The sequence below is a fragment of the Oncorhynchus masou genome, chromosome 2, assembly GCF_036934945.1.
Source record: "Oncorhynchus masou masou isolate Uvic2021 chromosome 2, UVic_Omas_1.1, whole genome shotgun sequence".
Taxonomy (NCBI): Eukaryota; Metazoa; Chordata; class Actinopteri; order Salmoniformes; family Salmonidae; genus Oncorhynchus; species Oncorhynchus masou.
Window position 1 is genome coordinate 31,929,476 of NC_088213.1, and position 18,369 is coordinate 31,947,844.

The window sequence follows — 18,369 nt, forward strand, 5'->3', positions numbered from 1 at the left end:
GAGTAGATATATGTGGGTGGAATTTCAAGTTACACACTATTGATAATTATTTTGAATTATATTTCAGATTCTTGGGGATGGGTCTCCTACAGAATCATCGGATTCAGCTTCGGAGTTGGGCGGTCCACAGTAGCAGGCATTGGGCGGTCCACAGTGGTAGGCATTGCCCCTCTGTGGCACATGCCATTTGGGACTGTCTGGTTGGTGAATACATGTCTGTCCCCAAGGAGGAAGACTGGAGGGCCATAGCTGCAGAGTTCCTGGAGAGGTGGAATTTCCCCAACCGTCTTGGCTCCATTGCTGGTAAACATGTATTAATCCAGGCTCCTCCATGCTCGGGTTCGCAATTCTACAACAAGGGTACATATTAAGTTGTACTCTTGGCTGTTGTAGATGCCATCTACTGTTTCCATGTCGTCAATGTTGGTGCTTACGGCAAGGGAAGTGATGGCGGGATCCTCCGGGAGATTCCTAGAAGAAAAAGAAACGCACACCTATTCAGGCGAGGTGCTGGCTAGCCGAGTAGAAAACTTGAAAGAAAGGAGAGCTGCACACTAGGAGCTCAGATCCAAAATCTTGCTTTTTTGTTTTGTTTTTTTGCATCTGAGCTCCTAGAGTGTGCAGCTCTCCTTTATTTTCAAACACTGGAGATTCCACCACCTGCATCACACCCTGGGGCTGAAGACCTGGGACCTGTTCCCCACGTCTTCGTCGGCAACGAGGCCTTTCCTTGAGACCCAACTTCACGAGGCCCTATGCTGGACACCAGTTGCCATTGCCAAAGGCTGTAAGGATCTTTAACAAACGACTATCCAGGTCAAGGTTAGTTGTTGAATGCGTCTTTGGGGGTCTGGCAGCCCGGTGGAGAAATGTATCGGAGTGCTTGGTCTCAGCCCCTCAAATGTCGATGCCTGCATGAAGACCACATGTTCTCCACAACATGTATTCTCCACAACTACCTGCAGAGGTCATTCCAGGAGCCACTCCGGATGGAGACGGGCACGCCAAATGGTCACCTACCTGATGTCACCAGGGCAGGTGCCAACACCCCCAGGCAGGCACTCCAGGTGAGGGAGAAGCTGACCACCTCCTTCATCGCCGGCAGGTGAAGTCCCATGGCAGTATGCCGTGAAGTGAAACGGCTCTTTTAAGAGCCCCCTAACACCAAGGTTATTTAAGAAACATATACCGTTGTCCACAAAATAGCAGGACCTCTAAAGTTATAGGACATACAGTTAGTATGATAATGGGAAAAGGTAACCTAGAGACCATACAAATAATACAGTTTACCACCATCTTCACTGCTCTGACACAATGCAGGTGAAAAAAAAAAAAAAAAAATTAGGAAGAGAATGCGTTTACTTTCATCTTGTCTAAATGAGATATTAATAAACAAATGAAACGGACTATGAAAACATTAGAATTTAATAAGTATTCAAGTACAGGAAAGAACATGACAGGTATGTGTTGTAAAAATGTTTTAAAAAATAACTTTGTGTGTGTAAAAATACAACAAAATTAAATGTGTAATCTGTAAGAGAACCAGAGCATGTATTTTTTTGCACAACGGCAGACAGATGCAGGGACTACTCCATAAAGCCTAGACGTAGTAGGGAACTTCAGACATGACCATAAAGAGAGAAAGGGCAGGGCACTGGAGATCTGAGGTACAGAGAGGAGAGGTGTGTTTGAAAACTAAAAGTGAATGTGTAGCCACAATACTGATAAACACACATTTTAACCTTTAGTCTTGTACAAGAATCTGAATTCTCCGGTGTGTCAGTTTTCATGCAATCTATGTACAACTAATAATGAATGTTATCCTAAATATTGAGAAACGATTTACTTCATGAATTCAATTAATTGTCAACTAAAAAAAAGTCTAACAAGGACATAGTAAGCGGAATAAGGACAGTTGGAAAATCTCAGTTGCAGTTCCTTGATTCCTCACATCCTCTTTCCTCACCTGCTCAAAACCCATTGGAGAAGAAGGTCAAAACAACAACCAGACAACTCTTCCTCCTGTCCTTCCTGTGAGCTCGTTGGCTAAATTGACTCCATCTCTGGAAAGGAAGAGAAAAACAACATACAACCATTACATAATAAATAACACCATTAAATGTGAGATTTAAGTTCGCTATACAAACAGTATTTAGTTTTGTTTGTGGCATAAATATTGGAGCAGTGTGGTAAAGTTGGTAATACTGTAATGACCTGACTAGATCATAAAGTAACAATTGTCCAGACAGAGGGTTGAGTTTACGAACTGATGGTTTATTAACCCAACTTTACACAGGCTACTGTTTGGCCGTAGCCCACACCAAATAAACTAAAGATACCCCACAAGCCAACCGTGACCTCTTGTAAAGGCCAGACGTAAGAGAGAGAACAAAGGCTAAACCTGGTCTTAACTTCCAATGCTCCATCCCCCTGCCCAACCCCCCTCCACGCCACTACGCCAACCGCCAGGATGCCCGGCATCAGAACATTCCAGGCATTCCCGTGATTGGCAGATAGCAGGTTGATTGTCATGTCGGACCCCGCAAACACCGGGTACTGGTAAGTACAACACAACCACCTACGAGCCTAACACATAACACACAGCTGTCTGTGCGGGTCGCTACAATACCTTTTGCTGTTTACTCATTGAATTTGTGTTTCAGATCAAAAGATGAATATGACAGGCAAATATTTAGACAGCAAACTGTTGTTTTAGGATATTTTCTATCCCAGAAACATTCATCATTTTGATCTGAAATACCAATTAGCCTATAGCTATGTATAGCTATTAGCTATACATGAGTATACCGTAAAAAATTACACTTTACTTCACTGTTGCAAAACTTGATACAGTCTGGAAACGAACCAGGGTCTGTAGTGACTCCATTAGCACTGATTCAGTGCATTAGAACCCTAAAAACCACTCGAACCCAAGGAAAGAGGTTGATAAATTATGTACATATGTCTGTTTAATAAGCTGAATTGCTGATCAGTCTTTTTTTAAATTATTATTTAAAAACTTGTCTTACCACTAAACCTTTTGGTTTTGAATATGTTAATTATCTGCCAATCAGCTGTCCCCTGTGTCTTCCCCTCAGGAGTGTACTTAAGACTTGTGTGAGAAGAAACTTATTGGAGCGAGGAAGTAGGTGAAGGCTCAGTGATTTAATGAAAATAGTTAGAAAATGATTGTCTAGGATTTAATACCCATCATTACAATGGACTTGTATATAATGTAAAATATTACAATAGCTTTTGGTTGATTTGACAAGTCGGAGAGCGCTCGCTTGCACATAATTTCAGAGGTAATTCACCTCAGAGAGTGCTCTCAATAGGCCTATTTGCAGGGGACTTAGTGAATTGGGGGGCTGTTTAAAAAAATCCTTCTGAGGGGCCCCACTGACCCAAAATTCAATAAAAATATGATTGTGGGTGGGTAGAGGCAGTTTATAAGGTAAAGGTAGAGGAGTGAAATTATATGCTGTATGTTATTTTCTTCCAGAATGGATTTTTAAAATTAAGAGTGCTTTCAAAAGGAGTCGTAAGGGCAGAGGTGGAGGTGTATATCGAAAGCTATATCAGTAACCTTGATGGGACATATGACTACAAAAGTCTAAATACACAACCACTTCATTTTTACTGTGAAAAACACATGGCAAGAGGAAAGTCGACACGGCAGCCACAGGACACTACGGCAAACAGCTGTAAGGTCTATGTGTGCATTGACATCAATGATGGGCCCACCTCAAAAGTGTGTATCAGAAAGATGCTGGAGCACAAGGGCCATGACAATTCCCACTCTGAGAATGTGACAAACCACATCCACCCAGACCTGGTCACATAAATTGAGATCTTGTCTCTTCAATGCATGGCATGCCACGAAATTGCCAACAGTACCATGAACCAAAAGAATAAAATGAAGACCCTGGACAGGCATCATGAAAATGACTCCTGGAGTGTTGACTCGCTTGTGAAACCAGACCTTAAGAGAGTACAATGTCTCAATCAGCCTCTCTGCAGAGCAACAGATCAATCACTGTTGATTATGTTTATGATAATTATGATCATGATTATGATCATTATGATAATGCCCTTTTAATGTAAGAGCTGTTTGACAAGACTGCATGGAATTTCATCCTGCTTTGGTGGGATGGAGTTTTGGCCTGACTAGTGACATCACCAGGCAGTAAATTAGTTAACAGACCAATAAGAAATAGAGTTCCAAACCTTTCTGCCGATAACAGCTAATTCTCAGTTTTCCCCTCCCCAATCTGACCAGTCCGACAGTCCTAGATAAATTCTTGCTTGAGAAATCGCTCTTTGCTAAGATTTTTGATTTCTTTTTGACCATTTTAATTGAAAACAATCATAGTAAAAAGGTACATAATTTTTTGCCAGGCCAGATATGATTTGATATTGAGATACAAATGGCTGCATTGGACCTTTAACCTAACCTTATTTTAACCAATTCGGAAATAGATGACTTGACTATTTGTCTGCATAAAATATCCCATATTTTACCACATCCAGCTCAGGTAATATATAGGCCTACTCTGCTAACTTCTCCTGCCCCTCCCTCATCTTCACTGACCTCACTCCCACTTGGACCCTCTACATATGGGAAAACAGAAATGTTGCCAACAGCACAGCCCTGTTGCAGCACTCGTGACAAATGGATTCAATATTCAAGTTAAGGTTATTGGAAACACATAGCATGTATGACTAACTTTATTTTCCCAGAGGGAACTTAATTTGGGGTGTCAGATACATCAAGCACAATTCAAATTAAAAACACACAACAGAGTATTATTACAATAAACTATTAACACTATGAAAATAGATATTTGATAAAAGAATACGCTGTTTAATATCATAGCTTTGGCTACATTTTATTATATAATAAGCCCTTTGGGGGGGGGGGGACACAAGTATTTTAAGATAGGCCTAAAACTACTTTTTTGTTACTTTGTTCTGTCTTGGGCAGCCCTAGCTTGGTCTGCCAGCAGTTTCCCACCTGGATCTTGACTGGTTTCTTTGCCTTGATGTGGGCAAGACACTGCTTTTTCTGAGGTGGCAGAGACAGGCAATTGAGTACGGAGGTGGTTGACCTCTTATTCTAGTGGGGTAGTCTCCAATTGGCATTGACAGTTTGTCCAATGTGCAGACTTTAAAGGGGGAAATCAGAAGTTACTACAGTACTTCCATTTTTGGACTTAAATTAAATATGTATCCAATGATTATTGAAGAATATAACTTAGAAATGCCTCAAGAGCTTAGTTCAACTGTCCCATCAGAACCCAAAATACATACTTGTTTTAATCCGTTTGTAAACAAACACTATATAGCCACAAAACATGGTTAAAACTATAATTTTGATATCATGGATGGTCAGTCCTTGCATCCATAGCGCCATCTATGAATCTGAGATCATTTATATTTCTCCAGGCCCATCCCTCAGCTTTTCACCATACCAGGGGAGGGGAGGACACTGTTGGATCTACTGCTGATTGACATGTCTTGGAATTATACAAAAAACGAATATATATATATAGAAACAAATGTCAAAATGGCATTAATGTAATAACTAATACTTTTGTATGCATGCCATGCATCACAATATTTCAGAATTAACATTTACCATTAGGTCGACTTCCTTATTACCTTTCATGATACTGGTGGGTGCTGTTTTATATGTAACGACATGCACACGCTATTGAAATAAAAATGTACAGACATTTTGTAATTTCAGAGTGACACATCATAGACAGATAAATTATAGTAACTAGCTACCTTGCTGAGTTGTCTTCACTTTCTTCCAGTGTAGGCTACTGCTCAGTCTGTCAAAGTCGCCAGTTTTTTTTCTTGATTTCATGAAGTGCAACGCAGCATACCAATGTGTGTACGTCTTTGACAATGTCTATGATGCAACTTAAGCTCTATTTTTGAATCTGAAAACAAGCAATTCTATTCGTAAACCATATCTTATTCGTTAGCAAGCTTCCTTAATTTACATTAACTCGCTGTCAGTCAATCGAACTAGCTGGTTGGACCGGGCACTGCTGCAGGCAGACTGCTTCTCCTCGAAGGCTCGAAAGCGGTGGTGAAAGCATTGCTGAGAGCCCATTGGCTATCGAACGGCCAATGGCGTGGGTCTTGATGGCTTGGGAGCCCTCCTCCGAACCAGTCCGGGCGTTGCTCTGATGAACGTGCCTGGTATTGTGTCTCTCGGACAACACTGCGCAAACTCATCAGGACAACGCCGTGAAGAAAGACGGATGCTAGGCGAACGCGGATGCCCAAAGTGAACCTCGAAAAGTATACTGACGACAGAATACAGAAGTGTGAATAAATTGAGAGTCTTGCTCTGATACCATTAACTTTTGACCTGAATGTGAATGGTGAGTCTCGTTGCCACAGACTAAACCACCACCGGGAGTCTGACCGAGACTGGGGACGTCATCACATCAGCAGGTAACGTTACACGGCATAGCCTCCTAACAATCGGCGGAGCAAAAGTCATCTTTTGACTTTTTTTAAACCACCAAAATATATCCTAGTCACAAGAGTGGTTATACAGATCTCATCGATTTTCTAAATCGTTATCCAGAACCCCTGGGCGTCTGTCTCCCCAGCCACTGGATCTTTAATGTTAACTAACAAGTTAACTTATGTGAACAAAAATAAACGCAACAATTAACGATTTTACTGAGTTCCAGTTCATATAAGGAAATCAATCATTTGAAATAAATTTGGACCTAATCTATTAGTTTCACATGACTGGGGATACAGATATGCATCCGTTGGTCACAGATACCTTAAAGAAAAAGGTAAGGGGTGGATCAGAAAACCAGTCGGTATTTGGTGTGATCGCCATTTCCTCATGCAGCAAGATGCATCACCTTCACATAGAGTTGATGAGGCTGTGATTGTGGCCTGTGGAATGTTGTCCCACTCTTTTCCGATGGCTGTGCGAAGTTGCTGGATATTGTCGGGAACTGGAACACTGTCGTACACATCAATCCAGAGTATCCCAAACCTGCTCAATGGGTGACATGTCTCGTGAGTATGTAGGCCATGTCAGAACTGGAACATTTTCAGCTTCCAGGAGTTGTGTTCAGATCCTTGCCATTTATCATGCTGATGCATGAGGTGATGTCATCAGGATGAATAGCAGGACAATGGGCTTAAGGATCCTGTCACGGTATCTCTGTGCATTAAAATTGCCATTGATAAAATGCTATTGTGTTTGTTGTCCGTAGCCTATGCCTGCCCATACCATAACCCACCATGGGGCACTCTGTATACAACGTTGACATCAGCAAACCGCTTGCCCACGGCTTACACGTCTTCTGCAATTGTGAGGCCTGTTGGACGTACTGCCAAATTCTCTAAAATTATGTTGGTGGCGCTTTATGTTAGAGAAATTAACATTACATTTTCTGGCAACAGCTCTGGTGGACATTCCTGCAATCAACATGCCAATTGCATGCTCCCTTAAAACCTCTTTGGGCTGAGATCCCGCTAACGGGATCAATATGACAACAGCCCGTGAAACTGCAGGGTGCCAAATTCAAACAACAGAAATCTCATAATTAAAATTCCTCAAACATACAAGTATTTTACACCATTTTAAAGATACAGTTCTTGTTAATCCCACCACAGTGTCTTATTTCAAATAGGCTTTACGACGAAAGCACCACAAACGATTGTGTTAGGTGAGTGCCTAGTCACAGAAAAACACAGCCATTTTTCCAGCCAAAGAGAGGAGTCACAAAAAGTGGAAATAGAGATAAATGAATCACTAACCTTTGATGATCTTCATCAGATGACACTCATAGGACTTCATGTTACACAATACATGTTCGATGAAGTTCATATTTATATTTAAAAAATCTCAGTATACATTGGCACATTATGTTCAGTAGTTCCAAAAACATCCAGTGATTTTGCAGAGAGCCTCATCAATTTACAGAAATACTCATCATAAATGTTGATGAAAATACAAGTGTTATACATGGAACTTTAGATGCACTTCTCCTTAATGCAACTGCTGTGTCAAATAAAAAAAATAAAAAAAGCTTTACGGAAAAAGCACACCATGCAATAATCAGAGTACAGCGCTCAGAGACCAAAACAAGCCAAACAGATATCTTCCATGTTTTGTAGTCAACAGAAGTCAGAAATAGCATTATAAATATTCACTTTGATGATCTTCATTAGAATGCACTCCCAGGAATCCCAGTTCCACAATAAATGTTTGATTTGTTCGATAAAGTTCATCATTTATGTCCAAATACCTCCTTTTTGTTTGTGCGTTTAGCCCAGTAATTCAAATTCATGACGCGCGAGCAGACAAAGTCAAAAAAGTTCTGTTACAGTCCATAGAAACATGTCAAATGATGTATATATTTTTTTATCATACATCTTCAATAATGTTCCAACCGGAGAATTCCTTTGTCTGTAGAAATGCAATGGAAAGCAAGCTAACTTTCATGTGAACGCGCGTGGTCAGCTCATGGCACTCTGCACTCTACCTCTGACTCTACCCCCTCTCATTTGCCCCCACTGCACAGTAGAAGCATCAAACAAGGTTCTAAAGACTGTTGACATATAGTGGAAGCCTTAGGAAGTGCAATATGACCCCATAGACACTGTATTTGATAGGAAAATAGTTGAAAAACTACAAACCTCAGATTTCCCACTTCCTGGTTGGATTTTTTTCTCAGGTTTTTGCCTGCCATATGAGTTTTGTTATACTCAGACATCATTCAAACAGTTTTAGAAACTTCATAGTGTTATTATCTTGGAAAGGGAGAAAGCCTCACTAACAGGGATTTAAACACATTTGTGCCCAAAATTTGAGAGAAATTAGCTTTTTGTGTGGATGAAAGATTTCTGGGATCTTTTATTTCAGCTCATGAAACATGGGACCAACACTTACATGCACTTATGTTGCGTTTTATATTTTTGTTCAGTCTGGATATGGTTCTGCCTAGCCCTAGGTCATGACTCTCAGTTCCATTACACATAGTAAGACTAATTTTGCAAAGGTGTCTTCTTTAGAGGGAAGTTTTGTTCGAGATCCCCGTCACTCGGTCTGAAATTTATCATGTATCGCTTGCAGTAAGGTTTTGGAAGCATATGGACCTTTCATGTCAGCAAGAAATAATTTGGAACTGTGCAAAACTGCTACATTAAGTATCTTCTTTATCTGAAGGATTGTTTCTCGCTGATGAGGGCCGTATTGCAAGCGATGACTTGACATTTCCAAACGTTAAAACACAGCTTTGTGGTTGTAGTTCACACAAGGCAGTCTGGGGGAAAGCTAATGGCTGAGAACTGTAGGGGGTTTGAGAGCTATGGTTCTGCTTAACTCACACATGCATAAGTAGCCGTCTTTGCAGTTCTGTAGTGTAAATTACTTGCTTATCAGCCATAGAACCATAGGTATGAATAGAGAATAAGTTTCAACTAACCTGATATTGGCGACACTATCCTCGTTGTCGATTCGACAAAACATGTATCTACAAAAATGTCCAGTTGCAAGTGGTGCGTTTGGAATTTCTAAAATGCTCCGTTATTAAAATGAATAAATGCTTCTCTCCATAAAGTAATCTAACAATGTGTACGACGCCATCTTGTCTATTTAAAATCTTCTCTCACTGATCGAGACATGAGTGTTATCATGACATGCGACACTTTGGGGTGGACCCGGTCTATCTCAATCAATACCAGGTTTGTTGAAAAACCTCTGGCAACGTTTTTTATAGGCAAATCTGTAACTCGCAGTAATGGATACCAAAAATCTTTGGTTAAATCACATCTGGTCTAACAATTTGTAGCTAATGTGTAGATAGTAGGACAGAGGAGCAGGTAGTCGTGGACGTTTATAATCGTGCAATACATGTAAAAGTAATTCAACGTTTAGTTTCTCCATTCTACATAATAATAATTCTAAAACATTTTCCTGTGTGGCCAGGCAACAACAGATACTACCACTGTGAGGACGAAGTTGGAATGCTTGTGTGTCTGTGTGGTGCCAACCAGACACACAGTGAAGTGGAGTGGCAGCAATGTTGCCTGGTGTTGGTGTGTTTGGCACAGGGAGTATGGCACGGGTGCTTGTTCCTTTGCTGCGGGGGGAAGGGTTTGAGGTACACGCGCTCTGGGGGAGGAGCGAGGAGGAGGCAAGCTCCCTGGCGCAGGAGCTGGGCATTCTGTTTCACACCAGCCAATCGGACGATGTCTTATTGCACCCTGATGTTGACCTGGTCTGCATCTACATCTCACCCCCACTCACACGGCAGATTGCAGTCAAAGCCCTGGGTAAGACAACACAAATGCATGCATGCACGCTTGTACACACACACAGTTGGGTTCTATGGTGTCCAGCCCCACCCAGGAAGTGTGGCAGACTTTGGTTCTTTCCTGCCTCTGCCCCGTGGGAGAGCGTGGTTAATCGATGTAAAAATCCCAGTGTTTACACCACAAACATTGGCACAATGCCTACACAACGCTCAGCCAATACACAGAATACTCTTACTGTGTTTTCATAGCACACAAATACTTGACGAGGCTGTAGGGAAGCAATGCCCCCCCCCCCCCCCATCTCTCTCCCTCTCCACGTCTGAGGCTCTTTTTTCCTCTCTCACTACATCCCTTCTCTTAGTCTCTATTGAGCCCGCTCTGTCTTTCACTGTATTCTGATTGATTTACAATAGTTGCCTATAAGCTTTAACTGAATCGTGAGTTTTGAGGTACTAGTAGGTTATGTCAAAGGAGGTGACCGTCTTATCTGGGTGAATTCCTGAGCTTTGACCTCAGCATCCTGCTTTAGTTTCTGCTTCCTGAGAGTGTCTCCACCAACCGGAAGGGGGAGGGAGGTGTGTGTGTGTGTGCACGCATGCACGTGCGGCAGAGTGGTCTGGACAGTATGGTCTTCCTCATACTGAGTCGACCGAATGGTGGAATTTCTGTGTTGGGTGGGGCTTTAATGTCAGGGCTGAGGTTATATTTGCATATAGACACACGCACAGTTAATAAATAGTGCCACAGCCTACATACACACATGGTGGTTGTTGAAGCATAGAGGTGTTTTCAAGAACACCTCTCTCTCGCTCTCTCTCTCAGGGATAGGTAAGAATGTGGTATGTGAGAAGGCTGCTACCGCTGTGGATGCGTTCAAGATGGTGACTGCTGCGCAATACTACCCCCAGTTGCTGAGCATTGTGGGTAATGCTCTGCGCTTCCTACCAGCGTTCGTAGCAATGCGACAGCTGCTGGCAGAGGGATACGTGGGTGAGCTGCAAGTATGCGACGCCCGTGTCTATGGTCCCAGTCTGCTCGATCAATCATATGGCTGGACTTGCGAGGAGCTGATGGGGGGTGGCGGGCTCCACACGGTTGGCTCTACCCTCGTAGACCTGCTGAGTCACCTGACGGGAGCACGGGCGGTGCGGGTGCACGGCCTTCTCCGGACGTTCTTGGGGCAGAACGGAGCAATCCACGGGATCCGCTGCGTCACCAGTGATGACTTCAGTTTCTTCCAGATGCTGATGGGAGGGTCTGCTTCTGGTAGAGGGGTAGGGACTGGGTCAGGAGTGTGCTGCACTGTGACTCTGAACTTCAACATGCCGGGGGCCTTTGTCCACGAGGTGATGGTTGTTGGGTCAGCAGGGATGCTGGTTGCCAGGGGGACAGAGCTGTATGGGCAGCGCAATGGAGGGAAAGGGGAGGAGCTGCTGCTAGGGGACAGCGGAGGGACGGGACAAGAGGTCAAGGATGTCCCCCTGCCACACCTGCGGGGGCTAGGCTCCATGGTTACGGCTCTAAAAGATGCTTTCCAGGCACAGGAAGAGCGTCGGTTGTGGGCGCGGGGGCCGGTTGCTATGGCTTCGACGTTTGAGGATGGGCTGTACGTGCAGACGGTGGTGGAGGCGGTGAAACGGTCAAGCCGCAGCGGTGAGTGGGAAAGTGTGGAGGTCATGACTCAGGAACCAGATCCCAACCAAAACCTCTGTGAGGTGCTGCTGATAAACAAGAACTGAGTACTCATTTATATACACACACACACTAATATAAATGACCTATAGACAGTCTCTATGGCCTGTCCTGAGGAGACTGTCCCCTATCAACCACTACCCTGTGTCTGGCGACCTCTTCCGTGCATCAGGGCCACACTGAAAGCCACAGCATCCTGCCCTGCAAGAAGCCACAGGCAGGCAGACTGGTGGGCACACCTTCTACTGGATGTGTACTCTTCTTCTCAGCAGAGTTTTTGTGTGTGCGTTTTTACATTTTCCAGACAATCCGACCCTAGTTCACCTTACCGACACACATTCCTATCTATTCAGTGAACACCTTGAAGGAGGAAGTGTTTAGTATTCATGCTACAGTTTCTCACTGTGCCTCACTACTTCTGCCGATGAAAGAAATGTTTGGAGTTGTTTACATACATGTCACAGATGAAATGTTGGGTTTTCTCTTACACAAATGTGTATTATACACATAAAAAACATAGTAAGTTACTATTTTAAAAGTAACTAACTCAAGAATTTCATAAAATCTAACTTTACAACTTCTCGTAGAGTTTACAAGATGATGCGTATCATCATCATCATCATCAGACTGCCATCACAGCAGAGTTACTCATATGCAATCCCCCTTGACTTTCAGTTAATTATTATTTGATGTGTATATTTGTATTTTTGTAATATATTGATTGTTGATCCCATTTTCCATATCAGCATCTCCTGCATTGATAAAATGCTACTACAACCCTGTCCTGTGTGCAAGCCTGTGAATAGAATCTGTCTGACCGATATGGTGGAAAGACTACTGTATTTATTTCATTTTTACTTTTGCGTTTTTACTAAGAAAGGCTGTTTTATTTAATTAGTATGTGTTCAGTAAGTGGAAATGTGTCTGATAAGCTATAAGATGTTTGTTAATGGTGTAATATTCATATGTGTAAACATACTGAATTATAATTGGATGCATTTTACCGCCGTATCATACTGTGCTATGATTGGTTAAGACCACCCAGAGGGTTAGGTCATGGTCAGTTGATCATAGTTGGGAGATAAGTGAATATGCAGTTGTTGCTAGCTAATAAAGAGCTACGTTAAGAAATATCCTGTAGTACTGCATTTTATTTTGTACAAAGCGTGCAAAACAAGACAAATGGATATTTATATTTTGTTTTAAGTTCAGTTTTACTTGGTGTTGTCACTGTTACACACAATACCTGTGATTTTATTTTCAGTGGAGTGGACAGAGGCTGTGAAAACACCGTGCAATCCTGTCAGCTCCCAAGTTAATAAATATGACTAGTATTGCTGCTTCCGTGCGTGTTTAATTTACTCAGACGTGAGGGTTTTCAAAAATTACTGATAAAATGGAAATGTTTTCCAGTAGTGTAAAGTAATCCACACAACACAATGTTAATTGAATGATAGCTCCAATCTTCCCCATGAATATCATTCAAATGATGGATGTACAATTAGACAGCCCAAAAGTGCAATGCATCACAATGTAGATCATTTAGACGGGCTAGGCGTTTCAATACTCTGCTGCTGGCTTTCGATGAAAACTGCAAATACGAATGGTGGCAGCGTTAGTGTCATTTTCCAGCATTCAAGCAACTCTCAATCACGAAGGTATAATGCAGACGCTATACGATTTTGCCACGAATTCGTCATGTTTGCCGTCCCAGACAAGTTGTCGTGATCGGGGTAAAATCCTCTGAATTTGGCCTAGGATCATATGAACTTGGGTTAGGATCAGAACAGCCGGGACTCGCGTAGTTGGAGCGAGTAATGGCTGTTTTGTTCTCTAGACCCCTGTCAGATGTTCTGACATGTCAGCAATTTTGGTTGTGCATCTGGAAGCATAAGCAGTTCTATGACGCGATTGGCAATGATTGCTGTCAGTTTTCCGCATGTGACACCAAAATGAAGATAAAAATAAAACTGCTTTTTTTCAAGAGAAATCCCTGATCACACTTGTTGGCGACGTTAGATAGCTAAGCGCATGTGCACAAATACATCATCGGTATAACAGGCGACACAATAACGTTTCAGAAATGTCGTGACCCGGAAGTAGTTATTGGGGTCGCTGATGAGACGTCTATTAGTTACCACAAAGTCAAAAGGGCTACATCGTAGAAAATAATGAAAAAAAATGTGGTCTTCATTTAAGGTTAGCAGTTTGCTTAAGGTTAGGTTTAAAACCACAATTTAATAAATAAATTATATAAATAGGCGAGCTTTATGACATTGAGGCTGTGGTAACTAGTGACGACCGACGAGACGTCTATGTGAAGATGGCGCCTAGAAAGCGAAGTGTCGTTTGGTCTTTTTTCAGAGCAGTAGACGAGAAGAAAGTGACTTGTCTGCTGTGTTTGGAGACCGTCCTTCATTGCGGCCACACCACGAACATGCTAAGGCATTTGCGAAGCAAACACCTGAACGAGTATAGTAACGCGGCAGCATTAAAAGATAGGCGGTCTGTGGCGGCGGACGACAACAGTCAACCAATGATGATTAACAGTGAAGACTATTGTGATGGTATGATTTGATATTATGTGAAGTTATCATACTCGAATATCAAGTAATGCGAATGTAAAGTGTATCAAACTTTCATTTGTCAACCCACGTGTGATGCACATACGGTGTTTAGTTATTCAGTTAAATGTTTCCATTGTGTTAGCCCAGATGCTAACTCAACTAGCTAGCACACATTTGTACCCATACTAGGCCGGGCTAGCTATGTTAACGTCCCCCATATCCAAGTGTTACGAGGCTCGGGTCAAAGCGGAAAGACTGGTTGCAAAGTTTGGTTGACTGCCTAATGTGTGTGTCTTTCTGACCCCAGATGCTTAGTTATTTTTGATCATGGCCTAAAGGCAGTGTTTAGCCTATATTAATTTAGCAGCGGTTTGTAATTGTTGCCACCACTGTCAAATGTCATTAGTTTATATAAATATTTCTGCCTAGCCGCCCTTTTAAATGGATATTCGTTAGCTCAATGGCTGGACATCTATGGGAAGACCTAGTATGCTAGCTGAGCCAGTCACACTAAATATAAACGAATGGAATGCTGCTTACCAACTAGCTTTATTATGCTGCACACAATGCTGAATGTTTTCACCAAAAGTTAGTTAGCTTGTAACGTTAGCAGCTACGTTGTCTGTGTCCGGAATCAGCTGTTGCTGACCCAACGTTACAATGTAGTGATCGTGGAGAAACATGCTGATCTACGAATTGATTTGTGATAACACTCCTTACGTTTGGGGCAGCATGTCTGCAACTTTAGGCTAATTAAACAAGCCACGCAGTGTTGCCAGGTTTAGTAAAAATGTCTAACCCAATGACCTCTGAAAACGCGCCCACAAAGGCCTGAAAATGATCCCCAAAATGTTGTTTTGCAGCGTCAGAGGATTTGCCTAATTTATCCAAAAAACCCTTTTCCATAACTTTATCGAGCGAATTAAGGAATATCAACGTAGGGTAAGAAGCAAGAATTATTATTTTAATGGGAAACTGAATTTTGCCAGTTTAAGAATGTTGCAAGAGAAAATCTAAATCGCCCTTATTTAAACTCCAGATTATTTAAACTCCAGATTATTTTCTATCAATGGATGTTGATTTTAAATTGTTTTGACTGCTTTGATTAAACAATAAGGCCCAAGGAGGTGTGGTATATGGGCAATAAATAGGACTGTTCTTTGGACATATCCCTTAGCCGTGGTATGTTGGCCATATACCACAAACCCCTGAGGAGCCTGATTGCTATGTCCTTTGTTTTTGTCATTCCCATGGCTTTCAACCAAGCAGCATTCAGGGCTCAACTCATCAGTTATGCATGTGCATACCGATCTCAACATACCATTTCTGTATGGACCTCGTTTTGTGCACATGGGCATTGTCATGCTGAAACAGGAAAGGGCCTTCCCAAAACTGTTGCCACAAAGTTGGAATCTAGAATGTAATTGAATGCTGTAGCTTTAAGATTTCCCTTCACTGGAATTAAGGGGCCTAGCCGGAACTATAAAAAAAAAAAAAAAAAAAGGCCCCAGACCATTATTCCCCCAAAAATCTGTACATTTGGCACGATGCATTGGGGCAGGTAGCATTCTCCTGGAATCCGCCAAACCAATATTAGTCCATCGACCTGCCGGAAGGTTAAGTGTGGTTTATCATTCCTGAGAATGTTTCCACTGCTCCAGAGTCAAATAGCGGTGAGCTTACACCATTCCAGCTCACACTAGGCATCGCGCTTGGTGATCTAAGGCCATGGAAAACCATGTCATGAAACTCCCAACAAACAGTTCTTGTGGTGACGTTGCTTCCAGAGGCAGTTTGGAACTCTGTAGTGAGTGTTGCAACCTAGGACGGATGATTTTTATGAGCTACGCGCTTCAGCGCTTTGCAGTCCCATTCTGTGAGCTTGTATGGCCTACCACTTCGTGGCTGAGCCTTTGTTGCACGTAAACGTTTCCACTTCACAGTAACAGCGCTTACAGTTGACCAGGGCAGAAATTTGACGAATTGACTTGTTGGAAAGGTGGCATCCTATGACGGTGCTACTTTGAGTAAGGCCATTCTACTGCCAATGTTTCTCTGGAGATTACATGGCTGTGTGCTAGATTTTATACACCTGTCAGCAATGGGTGTGGCTGAATCCACTAATTTGAAGGGATGTCCACATACTTTTGTAGTAAAATATAGATTAGCTAGCAACACATTTTAGGTGAATGGTTGTCAGACAGTCCTCAGTGGAGTAACTTATTTCTTGTATTTTGTTTTTTGCTGGTCTGTTTTTCAGTGGAGGTAGCACTAGAGGAGCAGCCCCCAGAGCAGGCGGCCTCGGTGAGTGATGCAGACATCGCAAGCGCCATCAATGGCATCCTGAAGGCAGCAGAGGATCATGCTGTGGTCCGAGACAGCGGGGCTGGGATTGTGGGCCAGGGCAGTGCAGGGGCCACACCATCCGGCCGGAAGTGGAGCTCCGTGTGGACGCACTACGAGCGTTTGGAGGAGCAGAACCGCGCGCTTTGTCTGATCTGCAATGAGAAGATCCAGCACCAGAGCAGCACCAGCAACCTGCTGCGCCACCTCTCCAAGAGACATCCAGATGCCTTTGCTCGCCTGGAGTGCCACATCAAGAAACAGAAGACCACCGGTGTCCAGAAGACATTGCGCAGAGACGGCGACTCAGGCCCCAAACACACCAACCTGTCAAGGAGAATTGGAGAGGTTGCACTGAAACAAAGCCCAGGGAAATTTCCAGGTCGGTCTGATGACTGTATATGTCGGTGTTGCTCAAATTGATCCCAAAATACTGTAGTATTCTGTATTCAAAGAACTGATGCTCATACGTGTGTTCATTTATGAAATTACTTAAGTTAGAGAACCGGAGCTCTTGATTTCATGCTGTCTTTCCTGTCTCCGCTCTCTTTCTCTCACTCTGTAGATGCATTTGATATGATGGGAGCATGTGAGGGGGAGGTGCGTGTGTTGGAGCGGGAGCGTGAACTGACGGAGGCCTTGAGGAGTGCTCAGCAGCAGGAGGCACGGGCACTGGAGCAGCAGAGGGAGCTCCTGGAGACACTACGTCGGGCCAACACCAGAGAGACCTCTGCAGAGAAAGAGGCCCTGGAGACCCTGAGGAGAAGCCAAGAGCAGGAGGCCCGCTCCCTGCAGAGGGAGAGGGAAGACCTGCAGAGAGAGCGAGTGGAGTTGCAGATGGAGAAGGAAAGGATGCAAAGGGAGAGAGAGGAGCTGGAGTGCTTACGAAGGGAGTATGGGCAAGACAGGAGTCCGGTGCAGACAGTGGACCGAACCACTGGGTTATTCCAGGGGGACGTGGTACAGGAACCGGAGGTGACTATGAGGGAAGAGGTTCTTGGTTAGGGGATGTTTCAGTAAGCCAACAGGACAATACTGTAATGTTCAGAAGTTGACAACCTATCCCATCACCATGCATTCAGACTCTACCTCAAACACCTCTCTAAAAGGAGGGAGATGGTGGGTGAATGCACTCTGGAGAGGGTTTAGTGATGTAAATACTTAACTTTTTTTAAATGAAAATAAACCAGTACCATGTCATTAAGTTGTGGAGTTTTTAGTTCAGGAGTATAGAAAGTCCTCGTGCAGAAGACAACCTACCATTAAATCATTGTACTATAGAACAAAGTGACTCATTTGAGTTAGGAGTATAACATATTTCGTTAACTTTTTTTATATATATACAGTATCAGTCAAAAGTCAGGCTACACCTACTCATTCAAGGGTTTTTCTTTATTTTTACTATTTTCTACATTGTAGAAGAATTGTCAAGACCTCAAAACTATGAAATAACACTTGG

At 42.9% G+C, this 18,369-nt stretch overlaps 2 protein-coding genes and 1 long non-coding RNA gene across 4 annotated transcripts; 2 read left to right on the forward strand and 1 right to left on the reverse strand.

The window, feature by feature from the left end:
• Window positions 1-1,448: 1,448 nt before the first annotated feature.
• Window positions 1,449-6,080, reverse strand: LOC135558726 (uncharacterized). Its single transcript, XR_010458390.1, has 3 exons — window positions 5,791-6,080; window positions 1,967-2,063; window positions 1,449-1,662 (listed from the first exon to the last, which is right to left on the reverse strand). It is a non-coding gene; the product is annotated as an uncharacterized LOC135558726 (long non-coding RNA).
• Window positions 6,081-6,205: 125 nt separating this feature from the next.
• On the forward strand, window positions 6,206-13,334 carry LOC135558699 (glucose-fructose oxidoreductase domain-containing protein 2-like). 2 transcript variants are annotated; one of them, XM_064992746.1, is made up of 3 exons: window positions 6,206-6,471; window positions 9,980-10,326; window positions 11,131-13,334. In XM_064992746.1, exons 2-3 carry the CDS (start codon window positions 10,074-10,076, stop codon window positions 12,045-12,047), a joined length of 1,170 nt encoding a protein of 389 aa, XP_064848818.1. In that variant the 5' UTR covers window positions 6,206-6,471; window positions 9,980-10,073; the 3' UTR covers window positions 12,048-13,334. The 2 variants fall into 2 exon arrangements, with proteins under 2 accessions (XP_064848818.1, XP_064848827.1); XM_064992755.1 differs by lacking the exon at window positions 6,206-6,471 and having other exon boundaries at window positions 6,479-10,326.
• A 767-nt stretch (window positions 13,335-14,101) lies between these two features.
• Window positions 14,102-18,110, forward strand: LOC135558708 (trichohyalin-like). Its single transcript, XM_064992766.1, has 3 exons — window positions 14,102-14,567; window positions 16,828-17,292; window positions 17,476-18,110. Exons 1-3 carry the CDS (start codon window positions 14,324-14,326, stop codon window positions 17,913-17,915), a joined length of 1,149 nt encoding a protein of 382 aa, XP_064848838.1. The 5' UTR covers window positions 14,102-14,323; the 3' UTR covers window positions 17,916-18,110.
• Window positions 18,111-18,369: the final 259 nt, after the last annotated feature.

Coding starts and splice junctions, on each gene's coding strand:
- LOC135558699 (XM_064992746.1), top strand. CDS start 10,074: ATGTTGCCTGGTGTTGGTGTGTTTGGCACAGGGAGTATGGCACGGGTG. Junction 10,327..11,130: donor GATTGCAGTCAAAGCCCTGG/GTAAGACAACAC, acceptor TCTCTCTCTCAG/GGATAGGTAAGAATGTGGTA.
- LOC135558708 (XM_064992766.1), top strand. CDS start 14,324: ATGGCGCCTAGAAAGCGAAGTGTCGTTTGGTCTTTTTTCAGAGCAGTA. Junction 14,568..16,827: donor CAGTGAAGACTATTGTGATG/GTATGATTTGAT, acceptor TCTGTTTTTCAG/TGGAGGTAGCACTAGAGGAG. Junction 17,293..17,475: donor AAGCCCAGGGAAATTTCCAG/GTCGGTCTGATG, acceptor CTCACTCTGTAG/ATGCATTTGATATGATGGGA.